The sequence below is a fragment of the Eleutherodactylus coqui genome, chromosome 1 (assembly GCF_035609145.1).
Source record: "Eleutherodactylus coqui strain aEleCoq1 chromosome 1, aEleCoq1.hap1, whole genome shotgun sequence".
In the NCBI taxonomy this organism is placed as follows: domain Eukaryota; kingdom Metazoa; phylum Chordata; class Amphibia; order Anura; family Eleutherodactylidae; genus Eleutherodactylus; species Eleutherodactylus coqui.
The window spans coordinates 185043247-185068159 of record NC_089837.1 but is presented as its reverse complement, the minus strand read 5'-3'; the positions used below and the strand labels follow the sequence as shown (position 1 = coordinate 185068159).

Sequence of the window (24913 nt, the reverse complement as noted above, 5' to 3'; positions counted from 1 at the left end):
TTCACATCGTGCAAAAATTGTACAATGTTTTCACCCATGTGAAACCACCCTAAAAAGTAAATTTTAAAAAATGTGAAAAAGTAGCAAAAAGCAAACTACATCAATTTGATAATTATATAATTGTATTCACCTGCAGAATTAATGTAACATTAGTTATACTGTACGGTGAACGTCGTTAAAAAAATGTAAAAAAACATTCCAGAATTGCACATTTTGTTAATCTTGCCTGTTGAAAAAAATTGGAATAAATAGCAATCAAAATTTTATATGTTCCCAAAAACTGGATAAATGAAGCCCAGAGTTCATGCCACGAAAACACAAGCCTCCATAGTGCTCTGCCGATGGGAAAATAAAAATGCTATGGCTCTTGAAATGCTGCAACACGAAGGAAGATCTTTAAAAAAATCTGTATAAACTTGGTATTGTCGCATTCTTAGAATTACGTCTCTAGGAATGCAACGATGAAAAAAAACTGAAAAATGAGTTGATCATAAAGGTGCAAACGGGCTTTGTCACTAAGGGGTTAACATGTATGACATATTTTGTTAATATTTCCCTATGATCAATATTATCTGAAATCACATTTTCCAAAATGAAACTTTTTGGAAGACCGTACTTATGTGTCTCTTTCTTTGATGTTTTTCCTGGTTTCTTTGACGCTGGTCAGTCAGGTAAAATGTGCATACTAGTTGTGGCTGGAGGAAGTGGAAGTCCTTGTTTGATTGGGTTTCACCTGTGTTTTGCAAGTGTTGGGATATAGTCACAGTTCACATTGCACAACAATACAAGGCTGGAGTAGGTTCTCATAGATGTCTACTGCTGCTGGTTCTCAGGCTTGATTCACACATGGCAGAGTGGAAAATCTGCTTTGGAAATTTACAACATGTATTTCTAAGTGGGAGGAGAGATTCACAACACATATGTGGTTTACATTTCATTTTTTCATGATTTTTTTCATTTGCAGGAATACCTTCTGCAACATATTTGGCGATTTTAGATGTGGAATGTCATCATAGACTCCAAAGCTACGTGAAATTCTGCACTGAAATAAAAACGTAAACATATGTATGACAAATTGAGGCATTTTTACTTTTTTTCCCCATAGACGTGAAACGTACATGAAAGTGCCAGTGTGGACGATGAAAGTGCTTAGTGACAGCAGGACACAGTGCAGACTGCAGGAATAGTGCCACATGCTCTGAAGAGTGTCAATGAGGCAGAGAGCAAGTGTCAGTGTTCCAGTTAGTGAAGGGAACAAAAGTGTCATAAAACACCAGCGTAATAAGCTGCAGATCCAGCTGAGAATACAAGCTCAAGTGAACCCATACGCTGTAGTGCTGCCATCTACCAGTGACTATGACCAGGAAACTGCCTAATGCTATCACATGCATGAGGCCTACATCATGTGGTTGCATCTGGAGAACATGAGAGAGAATAGACACAATAGAAAGTCACAACACCCACATTTATTGTTAGAGAAGTGTTTGGCTTTATTGTATATCTATATGTATATTATATGAATGCAGTAAAAGACCTGCTATTCAACACATCCCCAAATAACACATTAGGTTCTCTAATGTTACAAGTTTCTTACATTTTCATAAAATTAGTGCTGGACTTATGAGAATACATACATGAGCAAATATTCATCATCAAAGGTCTGGAAGTTCTAAAATGGCAACATAATAATAGATTACAAGAGGTAAGAAATAAGAAGGAAGCAGAGACTCAGCAAGCAGAAGACTGGTTTGGTGGAACTATTGCTCGGAGGGGTTGCTGGCACACTTGATATACACCGAGAGCAGTTCAATCCACAGAAGTCACAATACGATATGTTTTTCATCGTCAGAGAATTGTACGTTCGTGTTGCTGTGTTTCCTGATGTAAGAGAGAACAAACTACAATAACACATATTCAGATGAAGAAAAAGAGGTATTTACTATAGGATTCAAAACCCTTTAAAGTGTGCAATCAACTGACATGCTAAATGAGGAACCCCTACTATGTGGCACAACAGCATGACATTTCATCTGCTAATCGTATGGTTTACTGTCCAGGTTGCCCAGCTCCCTGAGACAGAACATGTTGGAGAACTGGTTCTTCAAGCATAGGCTCACCCATAATGTAAGCTCACTCTGTCTCAGGGGACAGGACTACCCAGAAAGTAGTGTGATGGACAGACAAAAGTCATGGAGGTACAAGGAGAACTGGAAAGTACTTGTTACATGACCGGGAAACAGAGCAGTGTTCATACCCAAATCTCAGACTTCCTACTATGAATCAGTGACTGCAATCCATTAGAGACTTTTAAACTTGTCTTTTCGTGTGCAGACAATCCCTTTAACCTATCTGCCACAGCTAAATATTCACTGAAATCAAATGGCGTCCATTTTTAACCCTTTGCAATCCAATTTTGGATTCAGGGTTTCCTAGGGGTTTTTCTCTTTCTGCCATTATAAAATGTCGCCATCTGCTGGCTAGAGCCAGTACTACGATACGGGACATGCTGGAGAGGCCCCTGACAACAGAGCGGCCAGTAATATACAGTAAGAATACCCTGCCGGACATCTTCCAACATCAGAGCTGTACAGCCTGCATTCAGAATGTCTTTAGATGTCAGACAGTGGATTGGAAAGGGTTAATAGTGACTCTATCATCAGAAAGCAACAATATAATCAGTTTAAAGTTTTTCCTGTTTTATCTTATATGCGACTAACCCCCCCCAAAAATCGTAAAGTTATCCCGTTTTCACACAAGACATTAATAGTAGAGTTGAGCGAGTATACTCATTAAGGCTAACTACTCGAACGAGTAGTGCCTTAGTCGAGTATCTGCCTGCTCGTCTCTAAAGATTCGGCTGGGAGAGCAGGGAGGAACGGAGGTGAGACCCCTCTCTGCCTTTCTCCCCCCCCCCCCCCCCCGCTCCCCCCTGCTCACTCCCGCAACTCACCTGTCACTCGACTAAGGCACTACTCACTCGAGTAGTTAGCTTTAGCAAGTATGCTCGCTCATCTCTAATTAGTAGCCTTCTTACTATCCATGTTTCTCCAATCTGGTCCCCCATTCCATTTTCCACAACACGGCTGCTGCTATCTCGGACTTCTCCATGCATATCATTGGAGGAAAGTCTAGGACACCCCCTTCCATCACTGCTCTTGACGGAACATCCCGTCTGAGTCATCCCCTGCAAGTCTTGTCATAAAGATTCTGGCTGGTCTTTCTAAGGGCTGTGGACAGAATGCATGTCATAGACTTTTCTCCAGCATCTGAGACCATAGCAGCTATGTTGTGGAGAATGGAATGGGGAAATGGAGACAACATGGACACCAAGGAGAACACCAGATATGTGGACTATATTTTTGCAATATATAATCACATTTTAGTTTTCATCTGGAAGGCCGATTTAAAGTAAAGTTAACTTGAAACATTTTTTTACCACTGTATAATGGATAAAACATAACTAAACACTTGTACTTACTTGGATTATAATATTCCTGAATTGTAATTGCAGCATCTTGACAATTTGCAACATTTGCAAAACGGACCAATGGTACAGATATACAAATCGCCTCAGTGGAAACCTAAGAGAAATAAGTGTAATATCACAATAGCTTGATAGTGTTCATAGTCTTCATGTGATGGCGTAAATAAAACAAGGTGGGAATAGTCCCTATATGGGGGGTAAGGTGCTTATAATGTCAAAATCCCTGTTTATATGTCCAACAGCCATCTTACATCCTGCAATGTACTAGCACCTCAAGTATAAGGCAAAGTAAACACCACACACATTGTGAAAAGGAGCCTACACCAAGCACATATCATCACATATTCAACAGAGCTAAATATACCAAAACTTTCTGCAATCCAGGTCCTAGTGAACATCAAGTGTGTGTAAGAGAAAGGTGGAGGGCGCTGCTGCAAGCGATACCACTTGTAGCAGCGCCCTCCACCTCTCCCTTACACACACACAGAACCAGAAAGCAAAAACTTTTCATCCTGAATCCTGACTTCAAACAGAAGCTGTGCCCCGAATTTTCACCTAGAATATTGAGCCTATGGGATATATTTGATCTGGGCTTTAAGCTGATACCAAGATGTGGGCTCTGACCATAATAGTCTTAGCATATGCTCTTAGCAATAAACGGATAATAGGTTTACTGTCAACATACCGGTAGTTGTAATAGAAGTGAAGGCCCCTAGGGTTTATATATGGTATTTTAAAGCCCTCTCACACAGCAAACCAATGTAGTGTTCTCTATTAACAAGAAGCAAGAACCCCAAAACAGCTGACTACAGATGGGTCTCTTCTTTTTTGGTGGAAAATCTGGTTTAGTTAAAATCCCTAGTCATATTTCAAGGCCCTGTAATGGATTTGACATTGACTTATAAGGTAGCTAACTATAGATGGATTTCAAGAGACAGTTTCTTCCTTCTAGAGAGGAGAGAATTTGCATACCTTAGAAAATTAAATTTTGTTCTTTCTTTTCTATGGGGCCCGCTATGTACAAAATATCTGAACCAAATTTTTATGAATCGTTGTTGAATGCATTTGTTTGGTGAAGTTTTTCCAAAGTGCTACTGAGCAATGCCTAGAGAAACACTGACAAGCACCAACTTGAGAAATGACATTGATATTATAGGACAAGAGTACACAATTGTGCTATCATGGAGGAGAGAGAATTTGTTACGACAGCATGACTTCCAGGTTCTCTGCCAGATCCAGGGTGACATCAGCAGTGTATGCCAGACCATGTAATGCGCTGGGCAGCACATGCACACTGTCATTCAGCACTGGACACAGAGAGTAACATCTCCCTCTGGTACCAGTGTTGATATGTTGGCTGGGTTGTCTTTTAATCCAGTCAGCCTATCAGTTGTAACTCTATGGTATATAAACCGGCCCCTTGGTTCAATGGTAAGTGCACCAGTTTTACAGTTTGTGTACTGGCCACATGCTAGGCCAGAGTCTTTTCTGTTATGGTTCTCAGTCATTCTAGTATTCAGAAATAGTGTTTCAGTCAATTTAAGTCTTTTGGATTATTTAGTCTCAATGTTACTTGTGCTGCTGAAACATGTTGTACTACTGTGCTTCCAGCAGCACAGCACTCTCAGGGTTAATGATTTGAGCTGGCTGGGTGTGGTTCTTCCTGCTAGCCAATCCCCTGGGTCTGTGCTCACATATAAACCCAGCTCTTGGTCAGTCTGAAGCTGGTCTTGTACAGTTTGGATGTATCTGTGACATGTGTCCTGTTCCTTGTTCTGTTTTGTTGCAGCTTGCTGTGTGATCTGTGCCTTGCGGTTCATGTCCATTTGTATGTTTATTTTGTGTCAATTGGGTCTGCTGAGTTTGTTTGCTGTGTCTGCACTAGGTTGGCCTCTAGGGCCCTCTAGTAGATGTGTTTTGCTAGTGTAGGGACTGTAAGATATGAGGGGCCTTGCAGCTTAGGTTCATTGGCCAATGTACGAACTAACACCTCGCATTTATTTTCAGCTTATCATCTGCTATTAGTGTTTGCATTGTGGCTGCTGTATGCTGTGTATTCTGGCTCTGTGTGTCCTGTTGTTCAGTCCCTGTCATGTGGCATGTGAATGCGTCCTGTTCTGATGCGTGGCTCCTAGGATCAGCTAGGGCCCAGATCCGAAGACCGCTGGGCTGCCCCTATTGGGGCAATGTCCCCACTTAGGTAGGGCCAGGTCAACCTCCCGGTAGCACAGGGTCAGTTGCCTGGAAACCCGTGTGAATACCTGGTGCAACCTGTGTGCGTGCATCCAGTCCTCTTTGGTCGCGATCGTGTGGGCCCCGTGCTTAGTTTGCCCCCACGATCGTAACACTCAAATGTTTTGTGCTTAGTTTAGTTGTTGCAATGCTGTCTTGAGCTGGTGGTTTCTAGTCCATCTTCCACTGTGGGGTTACCCTTTTCAGGACAGGTACTCCACTGGAGGGACTGGTCCGGTTTGGATAGTTCTGGAAAACCTATCCATAAAGTTCTCAGTGCCTAGCCATACCTTATTCTAGTATTCTTAGTTAAAAAAGACCTGTATCATCTGCTACCAGTGCGACCCAGTCTGCATCTATGTAAATTGTCACCCCCTGTTGCGCAAAATAGTCGAATCAAACGCGAGAGAATTATAGTATAGAAATCAGCCTAATGTAAATTTTTTTACCAGCAAAATAAAAACTATATGCTACAAAAGAATAATTTACTTCTGATAGCTTACCGAATCCAAGTACAAGTAAACTTTATCATGTTTTGGTTCCACCAGTTTGAGAATGCTAGTTGTGTTAATACCTGCAGGGCTTAGTTTGAAACCACTGAGAAATCCCACATCTAGAAGTACCATACCACTCTCAGTGTAATCCCCTTGGTAGCTGAAACCAGAAATGCACAGCAATTTTAGAGACCCTTTCTGTATAGCTTTCACTATAGTATATACTGCAATCGTACAAAATATAGGAACACAAGATATATCACAGTAAAGCCCCAGTTGTTAGATTATAGCCCACATTGTAAAGTATTGGTGTTCATATTCTGATTAAACATCTGACATGTACAGGTGAGCTGGATTGTTGCAATGTTATTATCCACATATGTAATTGTGTGTCTTTCATTGATATGTTTTATATGCATATAAAGATCTACATTACAAAGTTGCCTCAGTATTCCTAAAAGTACAGAACAGGCACAAACTTCAGTGATGACGCCCTTTTAATAAATACTTCCCCAGCGATAAGCCAAATGCAGGGTTGCAGGCAGCTAAAACTAATATGAATACCCAGTAAGCTCCCCCTAGTGGCACATGAAGGCATCTTCTGTTCTATCATTTAACTGTATGTCTGTACAAAGGAAAGAAGGGAACCTGGAGTTGCCATAAAAAAGGGTGATGCAGCCACTATTAATATGTATTATATAATTACCCCCTCCCCACCTGGCACACAAAAATTAATTAGCTGATAGCACTGAATATGTACTGGGCATGCTATTAGCCTGATATTTTGTGTGCTTCCTTTGATGGCACTGCGTACTGCTGCATGCATTGCGATTGGCAGGACAGTCAATCTAGTACTGTGAAAAGGAACTAAAAGTCGTTACCCTGTTCATAAAAGCCCCACACACAGCACTGATATTGAGAACAGTGTCCCTGAATACAGAGGCCGCTGCTCATACAAAGATAAGTGGTGACGCTCATATCCTTTTGCAAAAATAGTCAGCCACAACTTTTTGATTCACTGATATGTAGTGCCCTTTCTTTTATTAAGAACAGGTTCTTCAGTATCTGCAATTTGTATAATACAGCATCGTGATTCAGCTGCAGTAGAGCATATAAAAATAGCTGCTGCAGAGCTTCTTTATGATGGAGAGGAAGGGGTTATCTATCAATTAAATGGTGGGCAGGATGCTCCAATTTTGTATTTGAAAAGAGATTCTGCAGCAGTTAAGATGTGTGATATCAGGAATAATGTACCCCTTACTATAAATGATTAATAGTATTAGGAGTCACCTGAGAGCTCTTGTATAAATATGGTCATGGGTCTCTTCAGTGACTACTAATGTTCTCATAGTAGAGATTTCCCATATCTTATGGAACAGATTTAGTGATTCGTAATATGTAGACAGGATAGGTTGTGGTAACGCCGGGCTGTCAGATCTTACCGTGTACACATGTCCACAGATAGTTTATAAAGGTTATTTGTGGCTTCCCTCACTGTCACATCTAATGTGAAGGCCTCTGGTGCAGGAGAATTTCTCTTGGCTCTGGAAGATGGCTTCCGATTATATGCAATATTAATCTTTGAAAGAAGTAGAAACATCTTGAGTAAGGGCATGACATTGGTTTCTTTTTAGAGATGAGCGAGCATACTCGCTAAGGCCAATTGCTCGAGCGAGCATTGCCCTTAGCAAGTACCTACCCGCTCGAGAGAAAAGGTTCGTCTGCCGGCGCGGGTGACAGGTGAGTTGCAGCAGTCAGCAGGGGGGAGCAGGGGGGAGAGAGGGAGAGAGAGATCTTCCCTCCGTTCCTCCCCGCTCTCCCCCGCCGCTCCCTGCCCGCCGCCGGCAGCCAAACCTTTTCTCTCGAGGGGGCAGGTACTCGCTAAGGGCAATGCTCACTCGAGCAATTGCCCTTAGCGAGTATGCTCGCTCATCACTATTTCTTTTAAATACTTTTAAAATATTAAAACAACAATAAATGAAAAAATGTATTTATATCCCATTATTTGGCATATAGCTCACAAGACTGATTCATTTCATAGAGTGACTGACTGCAAAGTTTAGGTGCTGAAACTCAAAAAGGCCATTTTTTTTGAAAGGACACATATGTAGATCACATTTAAAATAATTTAAAAAGTGTCCTTTGACACTATATAAGAATAGGAGCTGCCCCAAAATAAGAGGTGAATCCACACCCTCCTCCACGATATACAAGGACACAATGCCTCATAGATAACAATGGATAGATCAGATACCAGCTAACAGCAAGAATCAATGAAATAAAGTGACACAATATATTAAGACAGTACAAAGACATAGTGGCCAGTTATATCGGGCAAGAGAAACTAGCTGTAGGCTAAAAGGACTCAAAGTACTAGATATCAATATACGGGCGCATTAAGGCAAGCAAGTTTAACTTGCGATTTCATGCAAGATTGCAATGTGAACAGACTTTGCATGTAAAAAGAAAACATGTACTTCAATCTTTTTATTCACTTAAGCGATTTTTCTTTTGGACTGATTGTACAAAATAGAAGAATCACTGTATGTCCTGTTTCGGGGGCATTTTGGTTTAAGAATTGGCCATTATTTCCTATGGGAACCTATAGAAAATTGTCTTCACATGTAAATGCAAGTGCAGGATAAAATCACAGATATAGAAGTGCGATATCAGTTCGAGTTTCTCAAACCTTTATCGCAATCGCCCATATGAATGCACTCTATCTGGCAACTTAAAAAATATCTATATGAACAAAAAAAGGAGGACGGGATTTTTAATATGCCAATGTAGCAGTAATATTGTAGATACAGACCCTGAATGGTTTTTCTTAAAATCTCTGAATCAAGTCTGTGAAAAATACTCTGTAGTATATAGGTTAAAATGCAGCTAATGTTACATTGTCATCTGTTAAAACTATGCATCATACAACCCCAGTTTCAAATAAGTTGGGACACTGTGTAAAATCTAAATACGTGTAAAGAAAAAAAAATGCAATCTCATCTGACCATATTTTATCCAAAATAGAACATAGAATACAGATCAGAAGGTGAAACGGAGACATTTTTACATTTCATTTAAAAAAATTAACTCATTTAGAAATGGATGGCAGCAACACATCTCAATAAAGTAGGGACAGGGTGAACGAAAGGCTGGAAAAGTAAGTGGCACTAATGATAAACAGCTGGAGGATCAATTTTCTACTAAGTCACATGACAGCCTTTCTAAGCTGCTCTTTTTATTCACAGAGTCTCTCAGAAACAAAGATGGTCAGAGGTTCACCAGTGTGTGAAAACTGCATCTAAAAATTGTGTAACACTTTCAGAAAAATGTTCCTCAATGTAAAATTGTGAAGTATTTTAATACCCCACTGTCTACAGTACACATTATCATCAAAATCTGGAGAAATTCATGTGCATAAGAGACAAGGCTGACGGTCAATATTAGATGCTCGAGGTCTACTGGCCCTCAGGTGTCACTGCATTAAAATAGGCATGATTCTGTAATACAAATCACTGCATGGCTCAGTAATAATTCCAGAAATAGTTGTCTATGTAAACCACATATGCAAGTTAAAGCTGTATGAAGAAGCCATATATCAACGCAATCCAGATTTGCCGGCCTCTTCTCTGGGCCAAGGCTCATTTAAAATGGACTGAGCCAAAATGGAAAACTGTTTTGTGATCAGCAAAATCAAAATTTGAAATTGTGTTTGGAAACCATGGATGCCTTTGGACTTGTACCAAAATAGAAATGTTCACAGCACAATGGATATTAACCCTTTCCAGGGGAGGCTGAATGTCTGCAGAGCCGATCCGAGGGACTGGACCCCAACTCCCCAATCACTGCAATATCCAAAAATGTATGAATGGCAGCAGATGACTCAAGTGCTCGAGTGCTTGATAAAGACCGTTTTATAGTCGAAACTTCACGTGTATTTTCTGTAAAGATGGAATAAAAGCCTGGTTTTATGCACCATGAGTCCTCTGCTGCCATTCATACATTTTTGCCTATGGACTTGTAGACTCAAGGTGAGATGGACCATCCAGCTTGTTATCAGCACACAGTTCAAAAGCCTGCATCTCTAATGGTATAGGGTTGCATTAGTGCCTATGGCATGCGCAGCTTAGACATCTTGAAAGGCACTATCAATGCTGAGTAGTATACAGAGGATTTAGAACGTTTGCTCCCATTCAGACAATATATCTTTTAGTGAACGCCTTGCATATTTCAGCAAGACAAAGCTAAACCTGCTAAACCATACTGTATCCATCATAACGGCATAACTTCACAGAAGAAGAGCCCACGTACTAAACTGGTCGCCTGCAGTTCAGACATTTCACCAGAGAAAACATTTGACGCATCATGAAACAAGAAAGAAGAGCCGGGACTGTTGAGCAGCTAGAATCCTGCATCAGACAAGAATGGGACAACACTTCTCTCCCCAAACTCCAGCAATTGGTCTTCTCACTTCACAGACCTTTACAGACTGTTATAAAAAGAAGTGAGGATGCTACACAATGGTAGACAGGGCCTTGGCCCAACTTTTGTGAGATGTGCTGTTACCATCAGTTTCTAAATGTGTCAAGTTTTAAAAATGGAATGGAAAAATGTCTCCGTTTCACCTTCTGATCCGTGTTCTATGTTCTGCTGGGAATAAAATATGGTTAGATGAGATCTCCAAATCATTGCATTCTTTTTTTCTTGTGATCAAAATAAGGAAAAAAACTTTCGCGCTCCGTTAGACTGTATCGGTGTACATCAGGATCTTACTTGTTAGGGGGTGCCCGATCTCCTGGCACCCCTCACATCCAGAGAAGCAGAAAAGCCCAGCTGAGAAGAACGTGTTCTTGTAGATGAAATTTAATATGTTTAAAACGAATTGACAATGCTGCGACGCGTTTCGGCTTATGCCAAGCCTTTCTCAAGCATAGTGAGCAGGTTACAAATTGTCTCTATTTATAGTTAACATACAAATAAAGAGGAAAGAAGGGTGGCGGGACAGGAAGGAAGGGGGCGGGGAGAGAAAGGGGAGGAAGAGAGGCTGGTCCGTTTAGTTCCTCCCCTACGTGGGTGTTATTTATCAATTTATAGGGGAATTCTTAGAAAAGAATCTCAGCAAATCTTACCCCTATAGTGTAGATGTCCTCACACAGGTATTAATCAGACATCCTGTGCTGCTGTAGCTGGTGTATGTTGATATACAGGACTGCCCTGGACGGCGTCCGCATGGTTTCGCGGCGCCATCGATAACATCCATGTGGACGTGGATATACACCCGGCTTCTAGGGTGAAGGTGAGATGTCACGGCATCACAAGGGGGGGCGTGTCCAGTAGAACATAGTGGGCGTGATAGTATAACGCCATTGGTAGAGCATTGCTCCCAGTGACGTTACTCATGTCACGTGGTGACGTTTAGGACGTAATTATGTCATATATAGAGGCGGGACATCCCGTGACTGCACGGTCTGGGGGCGGAGTTAGCCCTCGTATTGTCACATTACGATTAGTCATGTAGATAGTTTATTAAATTCACCTATATCTGTTACTCAGACCCCCAAATCCACATCTCATTTTTTAGAAATAGGCCCCCAGAGGAACGAAGAACTACAACCGAGCATGAGAATCACATGCAGTTCCACCATCCCCCTAACAAACAAGGGAAAAACTGTAGCCAAACAAATAACAAACCTCAAGAACAACAACAGCAAAATTACACAATTTTACAGATCACCCAACAGGGCTCTACCTCAAAAACCAATAGAAAAATCTGTAGAAGAGGGAAAAGTGCGGGGCGAAAAACCCACACTAGTAAGAACTCTACCACTAAACAAGTCCATTCAAAAAACCCAATCCCCAACACTGAAGCGGTAAAAATGGGTATATTTAATATCTCTTCGTACCCATTATCATATGAAGAAGCTAACATATTGTCTTGAGGTCTATCCTTTAGTCCATCCGCGGACCCTGATTTGTTTGACTTATTCTTAGACCTTAATCATTTTATTCGAAAATTAACGCTTAAACGACATTTTTACATTAAGGATCATAAAATTGGCTCAGTAGATAAAGATGAGCCAAGCATTTCAAATCTAGACCTTCAAATAAATACTGAGAACATAGACAACCAAATATTACCAATTGAACCCGTATTGACTAATTTAAAACCAGCACATTCTACCCTGTTGACTCTAAAGGCCCCTTCATCTCAACTTTCTACAATAAGGTTCTGGAGGATTTGAAAACATTAATTACCATTGGGACCAAAAATAAAAATGGGAATTTAAAGCCCTCACAATGGAAGATCATTAAAAAGCTCAAAGAGAATCTAAATATTGTAATTAAACAGGCAGATAAAGGGGGGGGGGGGTTGTCATAATGGATAGAGTTTTCTACGACACCGAGGCATTGAGAATCTTGGGCGATACGGACTACTATGCCAAATTACCGGGAGACCCAACATGTGAATTAAAAAATGAACTTTTTGCCCTGATCAACGAGGCCTATAATAATAAATGCATCTCCAAAGATGAAAAACTTTTCTTACTTCCACACCACCCAGAAATAGCCTATTTTTATTTTCTCCCTAAAATACATAAATCACTAAATAACCCACCTGGTAGACCCATCATTTCTGGTATTGATTCACTCACTAGTCACTTGTCCCAATATATTGATCATCAATTACAAAGAATAGTTCAGAATCTACCAGCATACTTAAAAGATACATCTCACCTTTTAACTTTATTAGAGTCTATACAGTGGCAACATACGTATATTTGGGTAACCCTAGAAGTATGCGCCCTTTATTCAAACAGTCCACACTATGAAGGTACACAAGCAGTAGCCCATTTTTTACAAACTGATCATTTGCTACCCACTAAACAAAAACAGTTTATATTAGATGGTTTAATGTTCATCTTACGTAATAATTATTTCAAATTTGGCAACCAGCACTATGTACAGACCCGCGGCACAGCAATGGGCACCAAGTGTGCCCCTTGCTTTGCCAACCTATATATGGGGGCGTTCGAGGAAACGATTCAAGACCCCCATATTCGTTTCTACAAACGATTCATTGATGATGTAATACTGATATGGGACGGCACAGTGGATGAAGTTGATACTTTTATTTACCAATTGAACCAGAACAATTGGAATCTCAAATTTACAGGAACATTTAGCCCCATTAAAATTACATTTTTAGACCTAGACATAATTATCAAAGAGGGTGCGATCGAGACTCAGACACACTTCAAAGAGGTCGACGCCAATAGTCTATTGGACTTCCAAAGCAACCATCTTAAAATGTGGAAGACAAACGTCCCATACGGACAGTTAAAAAGGATCAGACGGAATTGCTCCACCATTGGGGCCTTTGAAAAACAGGCCAAAATATTATGCGACAGATTTAGAGACAAAAAATACCCAGCAACTCTCATTCATAACTCTTACATGAAAGCCAAAGATGAGGAACGTGTCTTGAGAAGAAACAAAACACAATTACAACCAGAAAATAAGGGAGTATTACGTTTCATTACAAAATATAATAATAAACATAAAGAACTTAAACAAATTATAGTTAGACACTGGGATATACTTAAAGCCGACCCCTACCTCCTATCGGACCTTCCAACAAAACCAAATTTGACGTACCGAAAAAACAAAACTTTCGGTAATATTTTAGCACCCTCCTGTCCCCGAATAACTAACCCTAAACTAACTACAAACACACTTCTCCAAATTTCAGGTTCTTATAAGTGTGGAAGAATCGGCTGTAAATGCTGCAATAATATTTGTAACAAAAGAAAGTTGGTTGATGATCCACCTCACCAAATAAAACAATTTTTAACATGCAGCACTGAGAACCTTATCTATTTAATTGAATGTCCCTGCTCCCTACGGTATATAGGACGTACTTCAAATACATTACGTTGTAGGCTAAATCAACATCGTTATAACATAAAAAGACAATATTTACTACATAGTGTCTCCAAACACTTCTCACTACACCATGATGCAGATCCCACAGGACTATCTATCACCCCACTCGAACAAATTACATCAAGTGAACACTCTAGATTAAAAAGAAAAGAAATGTTTTATATATACAAGTTCAACACACTACACCCTGTAGGCCTAAACGAAACTTTGGAGAAGATCTATTAAGAGGAATTTAGATACTGTTAATACTATTAAATGTATGTTTTATATCTATAGACCTATGATCTTTAGAATATGTATAATGTTAGGAATTTTATGAAGATGTCTATTTATTGGTTATTTTATGCACCTTAAGTGCAAAATCATATCTTTCCAGGAATATTTATTTATTAATTATTTCTATGGGCAACTTAGTATATACTTTTAAATTTTAAAAATAATTTTATCCTGTTTTTTCCTCTGTCTCCAAATCTGTGACATTTCTGTGCACCTGGGATGTCCCGGAAACTGCACAGTCATGCCATGTAACATAGGCTGTTTTTTTATCATATGACTCTTTCTATTACATAACTTTCCCCTTATAAGATTTAAAATGCATGGTCATGTGACGCCACGCCCCCAACCCGAACGTGATTGCATGTCCGATAAACCTGGCATGCACTTGACCCGTCCGGCTTTCCACCATGTGGTCATGTGATAATACGAGGGCTAACCTCGCCCCTTTACTGTGTGGGCACGTTGTGTTCCGCTCCTCCGTTCTTTTCAGCTGGGCTTTTCTGCTTCTCTGGATGTGAGGGGTGCCAGGAGATCGGGCACCCTCTAACAAGTAAGATCCTGATGTACACCAATACATTCTAACGGAGCGCGAAAGTTTTTTTCCTTATTTTGATCACATATTCTTTCCTCCTCAAATGCATTTGTTTGGAGTTACTTTCTGTCGCTCTGCCTCTGGGATGTCCTAGGACCGCTGACCTGCATCTATTCTATTGGTACAAGAGGCTCACGTGGATCTATAAAACTGACCGGTTCCCAAAACCTTGGGACCGGTTCAGTTGCGGTGAGTCCCCCTGTATACTAGTTTCTTGTCTATTTTTTCCCACACACCATTGGAGCGCCGCTTCTGACCTATATTGTTTATTTATTCTTTTTTTCTTCACATGTATTCGTATTTTAAACAGCGTCCCAACTTTTTTGAATTAAGGTCGTATAAAGCATATATAGTCTGAGAAAAGCATGAAATATTTCCTTCTCTAATAGGATCTTTTACACAACATGAAAAGTATATCACTATTTCACAATTTTACAATTAAGCAGGCAGAAACATTAGTAATTCCACAAGGGGAATAGAAGTCATTGGTTTTATACCTGACAAATACCTAATCCTCTTCCTACAGCAGTAGCGATGATGAAAAGAGGCTGAGGAACTTCAATCTATTTTGTAAAGAAAGCACAACGTTACTAATAACCTAAGAGCTTCAACATCAAACATTATATTATAGACAATGTAACTTTTTTAAGGCTCTAATCACAATAGCCTTATGGCGGTCCACTGGCGTTACTCTGCAGCTCTTAAGTATTTTTGACAACAGAAATGGCACAGCATTTTAGAAGCTTTTCCAGGAAAATGCTTTTGATGACCTATCCTTAGGATAGGTCTTTTATAGCTGATTTTCTGGGGTCCATGCTCAGGACCCCAGCACCACAATACACAGGGGTGAGAGCAGAAGCAGCTGCTCCAAACCATGTGTAGTCACTGGCACTTGTGACTGCAGGCAAAGCTCTAATTAAAATCAATAGGAGCTGTATCAGTAGTTACAAGTGTCGGCCAATACAATGTGGTTGGAGTAGTAGCTTCCGAAAAGTACCCCAGTGTGTAGCAGCGTTGATAGTAGGCTCCCGATCAGCTGATTGGTCGGGGTCCCGAGCGGTGGACCCGAGACGATTAACCATTGAGAACCTATCTTGAGGATAGGTCATCCATAGTATTTTCCTCGAAAAAACCCTCCTAGCATTATTCTTGCTGTCAAAAATAAGGTCAATGGGGTCCATCAGGATTTTCCGGTAAGCATTTGAAAACAAATCTAGCATAGCTGTCATGGTTTTGTGTAAACGAATGATATTACAAACTGAAACTTGCAATATAAGGATATAGCACACAGCTGATCCATGTGCATAGAGCAATACATAGGCAATGAAGTCCTTACAGCTCCTTACTACAGTAGATAGTCTGTGTGCTGCTATATGGTGCCTGGGTACAGCACCGTATCAGAGGTATTTCCCCTCTAAGCAATACATGCAATAAAACATGGCAATTTTTTCTTTTGAATTGCATATGAATCCGACAGTAAGGCCGGCTGCACAGGGGAGAGCCGGACTCCGCATGCAGTAACCTGCAGCAGAATCTGGCTGTGACCGCAGCTGGCGACCCCGCGTACCTGCAAAATCTGTATTGCGGATGAATGCGGACACTCGCTACTGGTCATGCGCAGTACAGATTTTTTTTAAAATATTTTTTTCGATTTCTTGCGCCGTAACTATGCAATGATTCAGGTACCCATGGCCCATCCACAATGTCAATTGCGGATGGGCTGTGGGTCGGATGGCCTCCATTGACTTCAATGTAGGCTGTCCACGTGAAGTCCGCAGCAAAATAGAGGATGCTGCAATTTTTCCTCCGCTCACAGAATACACAATCCTTTCTGCAAGTGTGAAAGAAAAAGTGTAAGTGCAAAACTTTCAATGTGTGGGATTTGCTGCGGATCCTCCATGCGGACACCGACCGCGGATTCTGCAATAGGAATCCGGTCATGTGAAGTTGGCCTAAAAGTTTCAGTATGAATGCATAATAGGATATACAGAGGTAAAGTAGAATCCCATAATTGTTTGTGTGTGATATTACACCTTTGTACTGTACAACCCGGAGACTGAGCAGACGTTCAGTAAGTCTAAGCTCAAAACATAACAAATAGTGAGCAAAGAGGCGTAACTTGAAGCTCCCAGGCCCTGATGCAAAACTTGTAACAGGGTCCCCAACTATAATGCTTTACTTATAGTACTGGGTTCCCTATATGGAGAAGATAGGCCTTATGGGCCCCCTAAGGCTCATGGGCCCGGGTGCAACCGCATCCCCTGCATCCTCTATAGTTACGCCCCTGAGTGAGCATACTGTACATATTTTATGGAAATGATATGTTTGCCCTCCATTATTACCTGTTGTTTTTGTAGCACTAATAGATTGTTGCTGTTGATCTGAAATGTTTTGGGTACAAATGATCCAGATCCCGTCATTGTCAACGTAAGCGATGTTGTACTTTCACCAAGGTTCACCACTGACACAAACTGAGAAAGAGCGTGCAGAGCCATCACTGTGTCCTACGTAGGGCAAACAGAACTTGGTCAGCAAATTCATGCATTGTATTAAGAACTGTATCTTATTCTATACCGACAGGAAATTCTATACTACACATGGTCCATCTAGTGTGCCCTCATGTTACTTCCTTTCTAGTTCTCTCTTATATGCTAATCCCAAGTAGTGTGAATTCACACACTGTTTATTTTACAGCCACGTCTACTTGAAGTTTGTTCCAAGCATCCTCTACTCTTTCAGTAAAATAATAATTTGGGACATTACTTCTGACCTTCCTACCAACTAATTTCATAGACCAAACTTTTAGCATACCTTAAACATATGGGGACAACAACTTTCCCAGTGTAGCATATTTGTCCTTTAGGAAAGTGTTGGTTTTGCAAAATAAGACAAACTCTCCTCTTTTTATACTATAGCGCTACAAAATATGTTGGTGTTATATTGTATGGGGGTAACGCTACCGTGCTTCCACTTATATGGATTAGCAGCTGACAGCCGCTGGGATAGTGGGCCGGGAGCTGTGCTAAGCCTCACCTCCTCCCAGACAAATATGAGGCTGGAAGAGAGGACAAGGAGCGGAGAAGGAAAGGTGCATGGCACTAGCAGCAAAGTGCTTATAGTGCTATGTAAAAGACCACAGAACCAAGGGTGGGCTGGGGAGAAGCGGAGAGGCCCGAATGCACATGGAGCACCAGATGGGAAGGGTCAGTAAGTGCCTCATAAGGGAAGTGTTGCTAAGCACTAGAGGGGGAGATTCCAACCCCCTTGATGATGCAGTGGTGCTGTGTGAAGAACACTCCCATGATACGGACAGTGTATATATTGGGGTGAGGCCCCATATAAGCCCTGCTGTTTGGTGCCTTGAGAGTACATATATAAGAAATTTTAGCTGTATCACTAGAGTAGTGGACACAACATCAGGAAGTCATGCAGCAGTAGCCTCAGAGAGAGAGGGTCCCAGGACTGAAAGAGGTGCAGTAGAGTTTATGGTGGCAGCCGCTGATAGCAGAGCAGCCTGAGCACTGTCCCTATATCGGGGAGCAGTCATGGACCTGAGTGACCAGAAACCAAAGGGCCCTGATGACCTAGGGGCTGAAGCGAAAAAGCAGCATGGAAGAACAAGGAGGCATCCTGGATCCAGGATGACAACCGCTCCAGATTGCGTAAGATTGGTCCAATGAGACTTAGTAGAGTACAAATAATATAGGGAGTAGGACTGATTTTTTGGACGGGAGGAGTACAGTTTGCTACTTCATCCCACCATGATTTGGCTTTTTAGTACTTCCTGATCAGTGGGGGGCATTCAACTAGTTCCCATGTGACTGACAGGCAGAGAAGCCAAAGGACCACGTACAACAACCAAGTAATCTACAAATCTCCCAAGACAGCTAAGGGCTTAGTCACACAGGCGCCAATGCGCCCGTGTGACTGAGCCCTTACTGCAGGAAGAAGACGGCCGCACTTCAGGACGGACTACTCCCCGCAGCGCCGAAAAAAGAACACATGAACCGCAATAAAGCCGGTCACATGTTTTTTCTTCCGGCACTGCAGAGAGACGTCCATCCTGTAGTGCGTCCGTCTTCTTCCTGCAGTAACACGGGTGCCGATGCGCCCGTGTCACAAAGCCCTAAAACTGACTGCACCTGTATTAATGGTAGTCTTTAGCTATGTGCAATCCATGTGGTCAACCAGGATACTAGCCATCAGCTTGTAGGCAGGGCACCAGGTAGATGTTGGCTGGTGGCAATCACCTCCTTTGGTTCTGCCTAGCCAGGTGATTTTCTTCTGTAAGGCAGCATCTTGTGGAGCTACAGGAACCATCCTCCTTCTATTTCTGTCTCCTCCCCTCTAATGTTCCAAGGCACCACTGTCAGTCCATCTGTGCCTGACTCAACACACTTGCTTAGCTTTGCTACTAAATTTATGTTAGGAGCTTGGTTCTGGGGCTGTATTTATGTTATGAGCTTGGTTCTGATTCTGTATTTATGTTTTGAACTTTGTTCTGGTGCTGGATTTTGTGTACTGAGCTTAGTTCTAGTGCTGCATTTATGTAAAGAGCTTGGTTCTGGTGCAGTATTTATATCATGAGTTGATTCTAGTACTGTATTTTCATTATGAGCTTGTTTCTGGTGTTGCTTTTATGGCATGAGCTTAGTTCTAATACAGTATTTATCCGCAGAGTTGTTCCACTGTTGGTATGCTGCTATTTTGCGGTTTTCTGCACAAGCAAAGTACAGACAGACTTCCTATTAGTACATTGCATATCAAACAAAAAAAATCTGCACAGTGTGCCATCTGACCTGCCTGTACTACTTTTCATGTTAGATGTATTAAAGTTTAATGTGACTTTTAACATGCTATAATGAAAAACGTTTGGTACCGTGTTAGCCAGTATAGGAAAATATAATTGTTCTCAGCAAGATAAACCAAGTAATCTTGTAGAGATGATACCTTTTAATGCCTAACAAAAATACATGATGTTATAGCGAGCTTGCGAACCTGAGAGAAAAAAATCAAGCACCTAGAAGGAGTTGTCATTTCATTGCAAAACTCGTCATGCAGTTACATGTGAGGCAGATATACAAAATGATTAGAGTTGTTGAATGTTTGCCAACTTAGGCTCTAAAATTAGTTCCTCCCTTAGCCTATAAAAAGGCTCTCAGAGGCTACTTAAGTGTAGTGGACCTCTTTTTCCAACTGTCTAGAGTTTGGTGACCATTAGACATGCTACTTCGACTCAATTGAAGAGATTTTGCTCATTTAACCGAGTTTTAAAGGGAGCACATTATTGGAATGCGAGAAGCTGGATGGTCGAATCGATGAATTTCCCACAACCTGGGCCGTTCTGACCAGACTGTTAGGAGGTGTAGGGTCCAGGGAATGCATGAGTGTACATACACAAAATGACCATGCTCAGGATGTCCTCCATAGGCCACCAGTAGAGAGGATTGTCTGTTTGTCAAACAAGCATGAGCAGCTCCCACTGTTTCGTTGTTCGACATACAGAGACAGGTGGCATCATCATTACAGGCCACTATCTCTGTCAGACCCATTTCCAGGCACCTGACTGAAGAATATTTGGTCTCACAGTGCCCTTTATATGTATTGCCTTTGAAACCTTCTCACTACCACTTCCTTTTACAGTGATGCCATGAACGATAGACTGCTTCGGAGTGGAACAGGGTTGTCTTCAGCAACAAATTAAATGTTTAGTTTGGGCCCTGATGATGGCCATGTTTGTGTCTGGAGACCTAGGGTTGAACGCCTTAACCCTGCCTTTGCTGTGAAGCAACACCTTCCCCATTGCTGGTGAGATGGTTTAAGGGGGCTATCACATATGACAGTCAATCACCCCTAATAGTGGTACGAGGTACAATGGCAGCTCAGTGATATGTGAAGGACATCCTACAGCCACATATGTTGCCTCTCATAGCAGGGCATGCAAATGAAATGGTATCGATGAAGATAACAGCTTTACCAGCAGAAAAATAGCCCTTGACAGAAAACGTAAGATGTTAACTGCTTAACAACCACTCATAAACCTTTTGATGGCAGACATTTAAGAGGTTTTATTCCGATGCGCTGTCTTTATATGACAGCTGAATTAGAAGACTGGGATGCAGCAATTAAAAAAAATACATTTTTTAAAAAAAGTTGCACATAACAAATAACTACATCTATTTGGTACTGGTGTGATCGTACTGGCCTGCAGAATTAATGTAACATATTATTATTGCTATAATTGCATGGTGAACACCATAAAAATAGAAAACATGCAGAATATCAGATTTTGTTTATCCTGCCTCTAGAAAAAAATACGAAAAAAACAATCAAAATGTTAGATATTCCCTAAAATTGGATAAATTAAGACTAGAGTTCATACTACAAAAAACAAGCCCTTATAGAGCTCAGTCGATGGAAAAATAAAAATGCTATAGCTCTTAGAAAGTGTCGACATAAAAGCAAATCTTTTTTTAAAAAGTGTTTTTGTGTACAAAAATAGCAAACCATAAAACACTGTATAAACTCAATATCGCCTGAATGTTTCTGATCCAGAGAATAATGTGATCACATTATTTATTTTGCACACTGAAAGCTGTAAGGGCGCCCACCCACTGGCGATTTTTTTTTCTTTGCGTTTTGCGTTTTTCCTGCAGAGCAAATAGAATTGAATGTACTCCTGTCCACTGGCGTTTTGCGTTGCGTTGCATTGCGTTTTTTAACATAGGAACTGTCAGTTGCATATGTGTCCTTATTTTTCTCCTAATGCACCCATGAAAGTCAATGGAAATTAATGGAAAAGCCGCGAAAACGCCGCGAAAACGCGGCAAAAAACGCCGCGAAAAACGCTGCGAAAACGCGGCGTTTTTCACGCACGAAAATCGCAAACGCCAGTGGGTGGGCGCCCTAAAAATGAAATCTTAAAAATAAATAACAGAATTTCTTTGTTTTTCCAGAATTCTCCTAAAAAAATAAAATTAAAAAAAAACAATTTGTCTTGCAAAAAAAAAACAAGCCCTCAAAAGGCTAGGTCGGCAGAAAAAAATTTAAAGTTCTGGCTCCTGAAATGATGAAAAAAACTGAAAAATTTGTTGGTCATTAAGGCGCAAACAGACACCAATAAGGGGTTAAGGGTCATTGAATGTAGCAATACAAGAAACAAATTATTTAAAAAAAAAGCATTATGGAAAAGTATCAATACTTTAAAAAAACTAAATAAATTTACTATGAATGTAATCGTATCAATGCATAGAATAAATTTATCATGTTAGTATGCCACATGGTTAACACTATATTTTTTATGGGTGCTAGAATGTGACAAAGTCAAATTATTTTTGAAAGTGTTTTTTGAAAAAGTTACAAATAAAAGCTATATAAATTTGGCATCATAATCATATAAACCCAAAAAATAAGTTTATCATGAAATTTACGCCAAGCAATGAACAATGCAAAATTTAAAATACAATTGCTCTTTTTATTACATTCCCTCGGAATTAGGAAAATATAAGTATATACCCCAAAATAGTGGTTTTAAGAAACATATTGTCTCACAAAAAACAAGTCCTCTAAGAGTTTTGTCAATGGAAAAATAAAATTAAATAAAAAAAATCGCTTGGTCGTCACGGTCCAAAATAAACTGCTTAATAGCAATATTAACCTCTTCCCTCCCCATGACGTAAGGGTATGTCATTGGAGAGGGGTACTTCCTGCAAAATGACGTACCCTTACGTCATAGGGATAGCGCGAGATCATGACAGACACAGCCGACGTCTCGCTGCAACAGCGGGGGTGCATCGGAGATGTGCCCCCTGCTGTTAACCCCTTCCCTGCCGCGAACTATGTAATTCTTGGCATGGGAAGGGCTCACAGAAGGAGTGCGCTCCCTCTGTGAAGTCGCCGGGCTCTTGCGATATAGTCGCAGAGACCTGGCCTGTTGCCATGGCAACAGGATGCCAGGTACCGGCATCCTGTGTTGCCAGATCCTATGATCGCTGTATAAACGATAAGGCATGGCAGGACAGAACTCCTGCCATGCCTTATCACAGCGATCATCAGTGCTGTGCTTTAAGTCCCCCAGAGGGACATAGATGGTGTAAAAAAAAATTATAAAAATGTAAAAAAAAGAAAAATGTAAAAAAAAAGTATTTTTATGCTTTTCCTCATATTAGCATAAAAAAGGTCAAAAAAATTAAAATGGCACATATTTGTTATCAACGCGTCCACAACGACGTGTACAATAAGTTGAATATGCTTTTTATTCTGCATGGTAAAAAGCGTAAAAAAAAAACTTGCAAAAAAAAAAGAAGCAAAATGCTAATTTTTAGCATTTTGCCTCCCAAATAATGCAATAAAAGTGATCAAAAAAGCCGTACACTCCCCAAAATGGCACCAATAAAAACTGCAGCTCGTCTCGCAAAAAATAAGCCCTCACAGAGCTCCGTGCATTAAAAAATTAAAAAGTTACAGGACTTTGAATGCTGCGATTTAGAAAAAAATAATAATTTCCAAAAAAAAGGGTTTTTATTGCAGAAAAGAGAAAAAACCTAAAAAAAATCTAAGAATTTTGGTATCTTTGTAACCGAACTGGCCTGCAGAAAAAATGTATTGCGTTATTTATGCTGCATGATTAACGCTGCAAAAAAAAAAAAAATCTATGGCAGAATTGATGCGATTTCTCTCCGTTATCATAAAAAAAAAATAATAAAAGTTTTACAATATAGTCAATGTACCCAAAAATGGCACCATCAAAAACTACAGTTCGCCACGCAAAAAACAAGCCCTTATACGGCCGCGTCGACGGAAAAGTAAGAAAGTTATGGCTTTTGAAAAAATGGAGATGAAAATCCGACAAAAATTGTTGCGTCCTTAAGCCCAAAATAGGCCATGACCTTAAGAGGTTAATATTTTTATGTATGGAGGCTATCACAGGGAATGTCTGTTCTGCTGTTTCTAATACACATGTTTATAGTAGAAAAAGTAAATTGGAAATTTTTAAAACAAACTGGAGAAAAAAATGTATTCTTTACCTGAGTTGATACATAACCTCCAAGATGATTCCTTAGCTGACTCAGCCATTTCATGACAAGAATACCATTAGTGAGTCTACGCTGCTGATAGAAGGAAAGTAGGGCGTACGCTGCTGTCTCTATATCAGTTGTCATTGGCTGAAGGTCACTGTTTGTCGTGTCTGATGGTGCAGACCAGTACTTTCCATTGTCTAAATACAGAAAGGGGAAGATAAAATATATATAAAATACGAAATGTAGAGCAAGATACAATTCTTTCCCTAAAGATAATACTTCATGATTTGTAGAGTAGAACTATCTTCCCCCCCTCTATCACCCGCCGCTCACCCCCGCTGCACCTCTGCCGAGCACGCTCGGGCCAGAAAGCAGTTACTTGAGAAGAGCAATGCTCGCTCGAGTAACTGCTTTATCCGAGCGTGCTCGCTCATCTCTAATGATAACCCCTTAGTGACCAAGCCTGTTTGCGCCTTAATGAACAGGCCAAATTTTGGAAATCTGACACGTGTCACTTTAACATAGAATAACCCCGTAAAGGTTTTGCAGATCCAAGTGATTCTGACATTGTTTTTTCACCATATATTGTACTTTATTTGGTGGTAAAAACAGATTGATAGAATTTCTGTATATTTATTAAAAGTGCCAAAATTTGGGAAATTTTTTAAAAGTTGTCCTTTTTTCACAATTTTAAATGAAATATCTCAACTATGTGTAAACATACTGTACACATTTTTGATAAGATACATATTTCCATCTTTTTACTATATTCTGGACGCACATTTGAAAAACTTTTTTTTAACCATTTAGGAGACGTACAGATTTAACATTAGTTATTAGAATTTTGAGGAACACTTTGTTTTCCTGCACCAAG

At 40.4% G+C, this 24913-nt stretch overlaps 1 protein-coding gene across 1 annotated transcript in view; it reads right to left on the bottom strand.

The window, feature by feature from the left end:
* Window positions 1-1471: 1471 nt before the first annotated feature.
* The window catches only part of LOC136628563 (CD109 antigen-like), a 101198-nt gene continuing 77756 nt past the window's right edge, over window positions 1472-24913 (bottom strand). The window contains exons 27-33 of the mRNA XM_066604566.1: window positions 24046-24236; window positions 17362-17523; window positions 15517-15582; window positions 7653-7789; window positions 6220-6370; window positions 3479-3581; window positions 1472-1878 (exon numbers count right to left, since the gene is read on the bottom strand). Coding sequence (XP_066460663.1) covers window positions 1694-1878; window positions 3479-3581; window positions 6220-6370; window positions 7653-7789; window positions 15517-15582; window positions 17362-17523; window positions 24046-24236 — 995 coding nt within the window. The 3' untranslated portion in view covers window positions 1472-1693. The remainder of the gene's footprint in view (window positions 1879-3478; window positions 3582-6219; window positions 6371-7652; window positions 7790-15516; window positions 15583-17361; window positions 17524-24045; window positions 24237-24913) is intronic.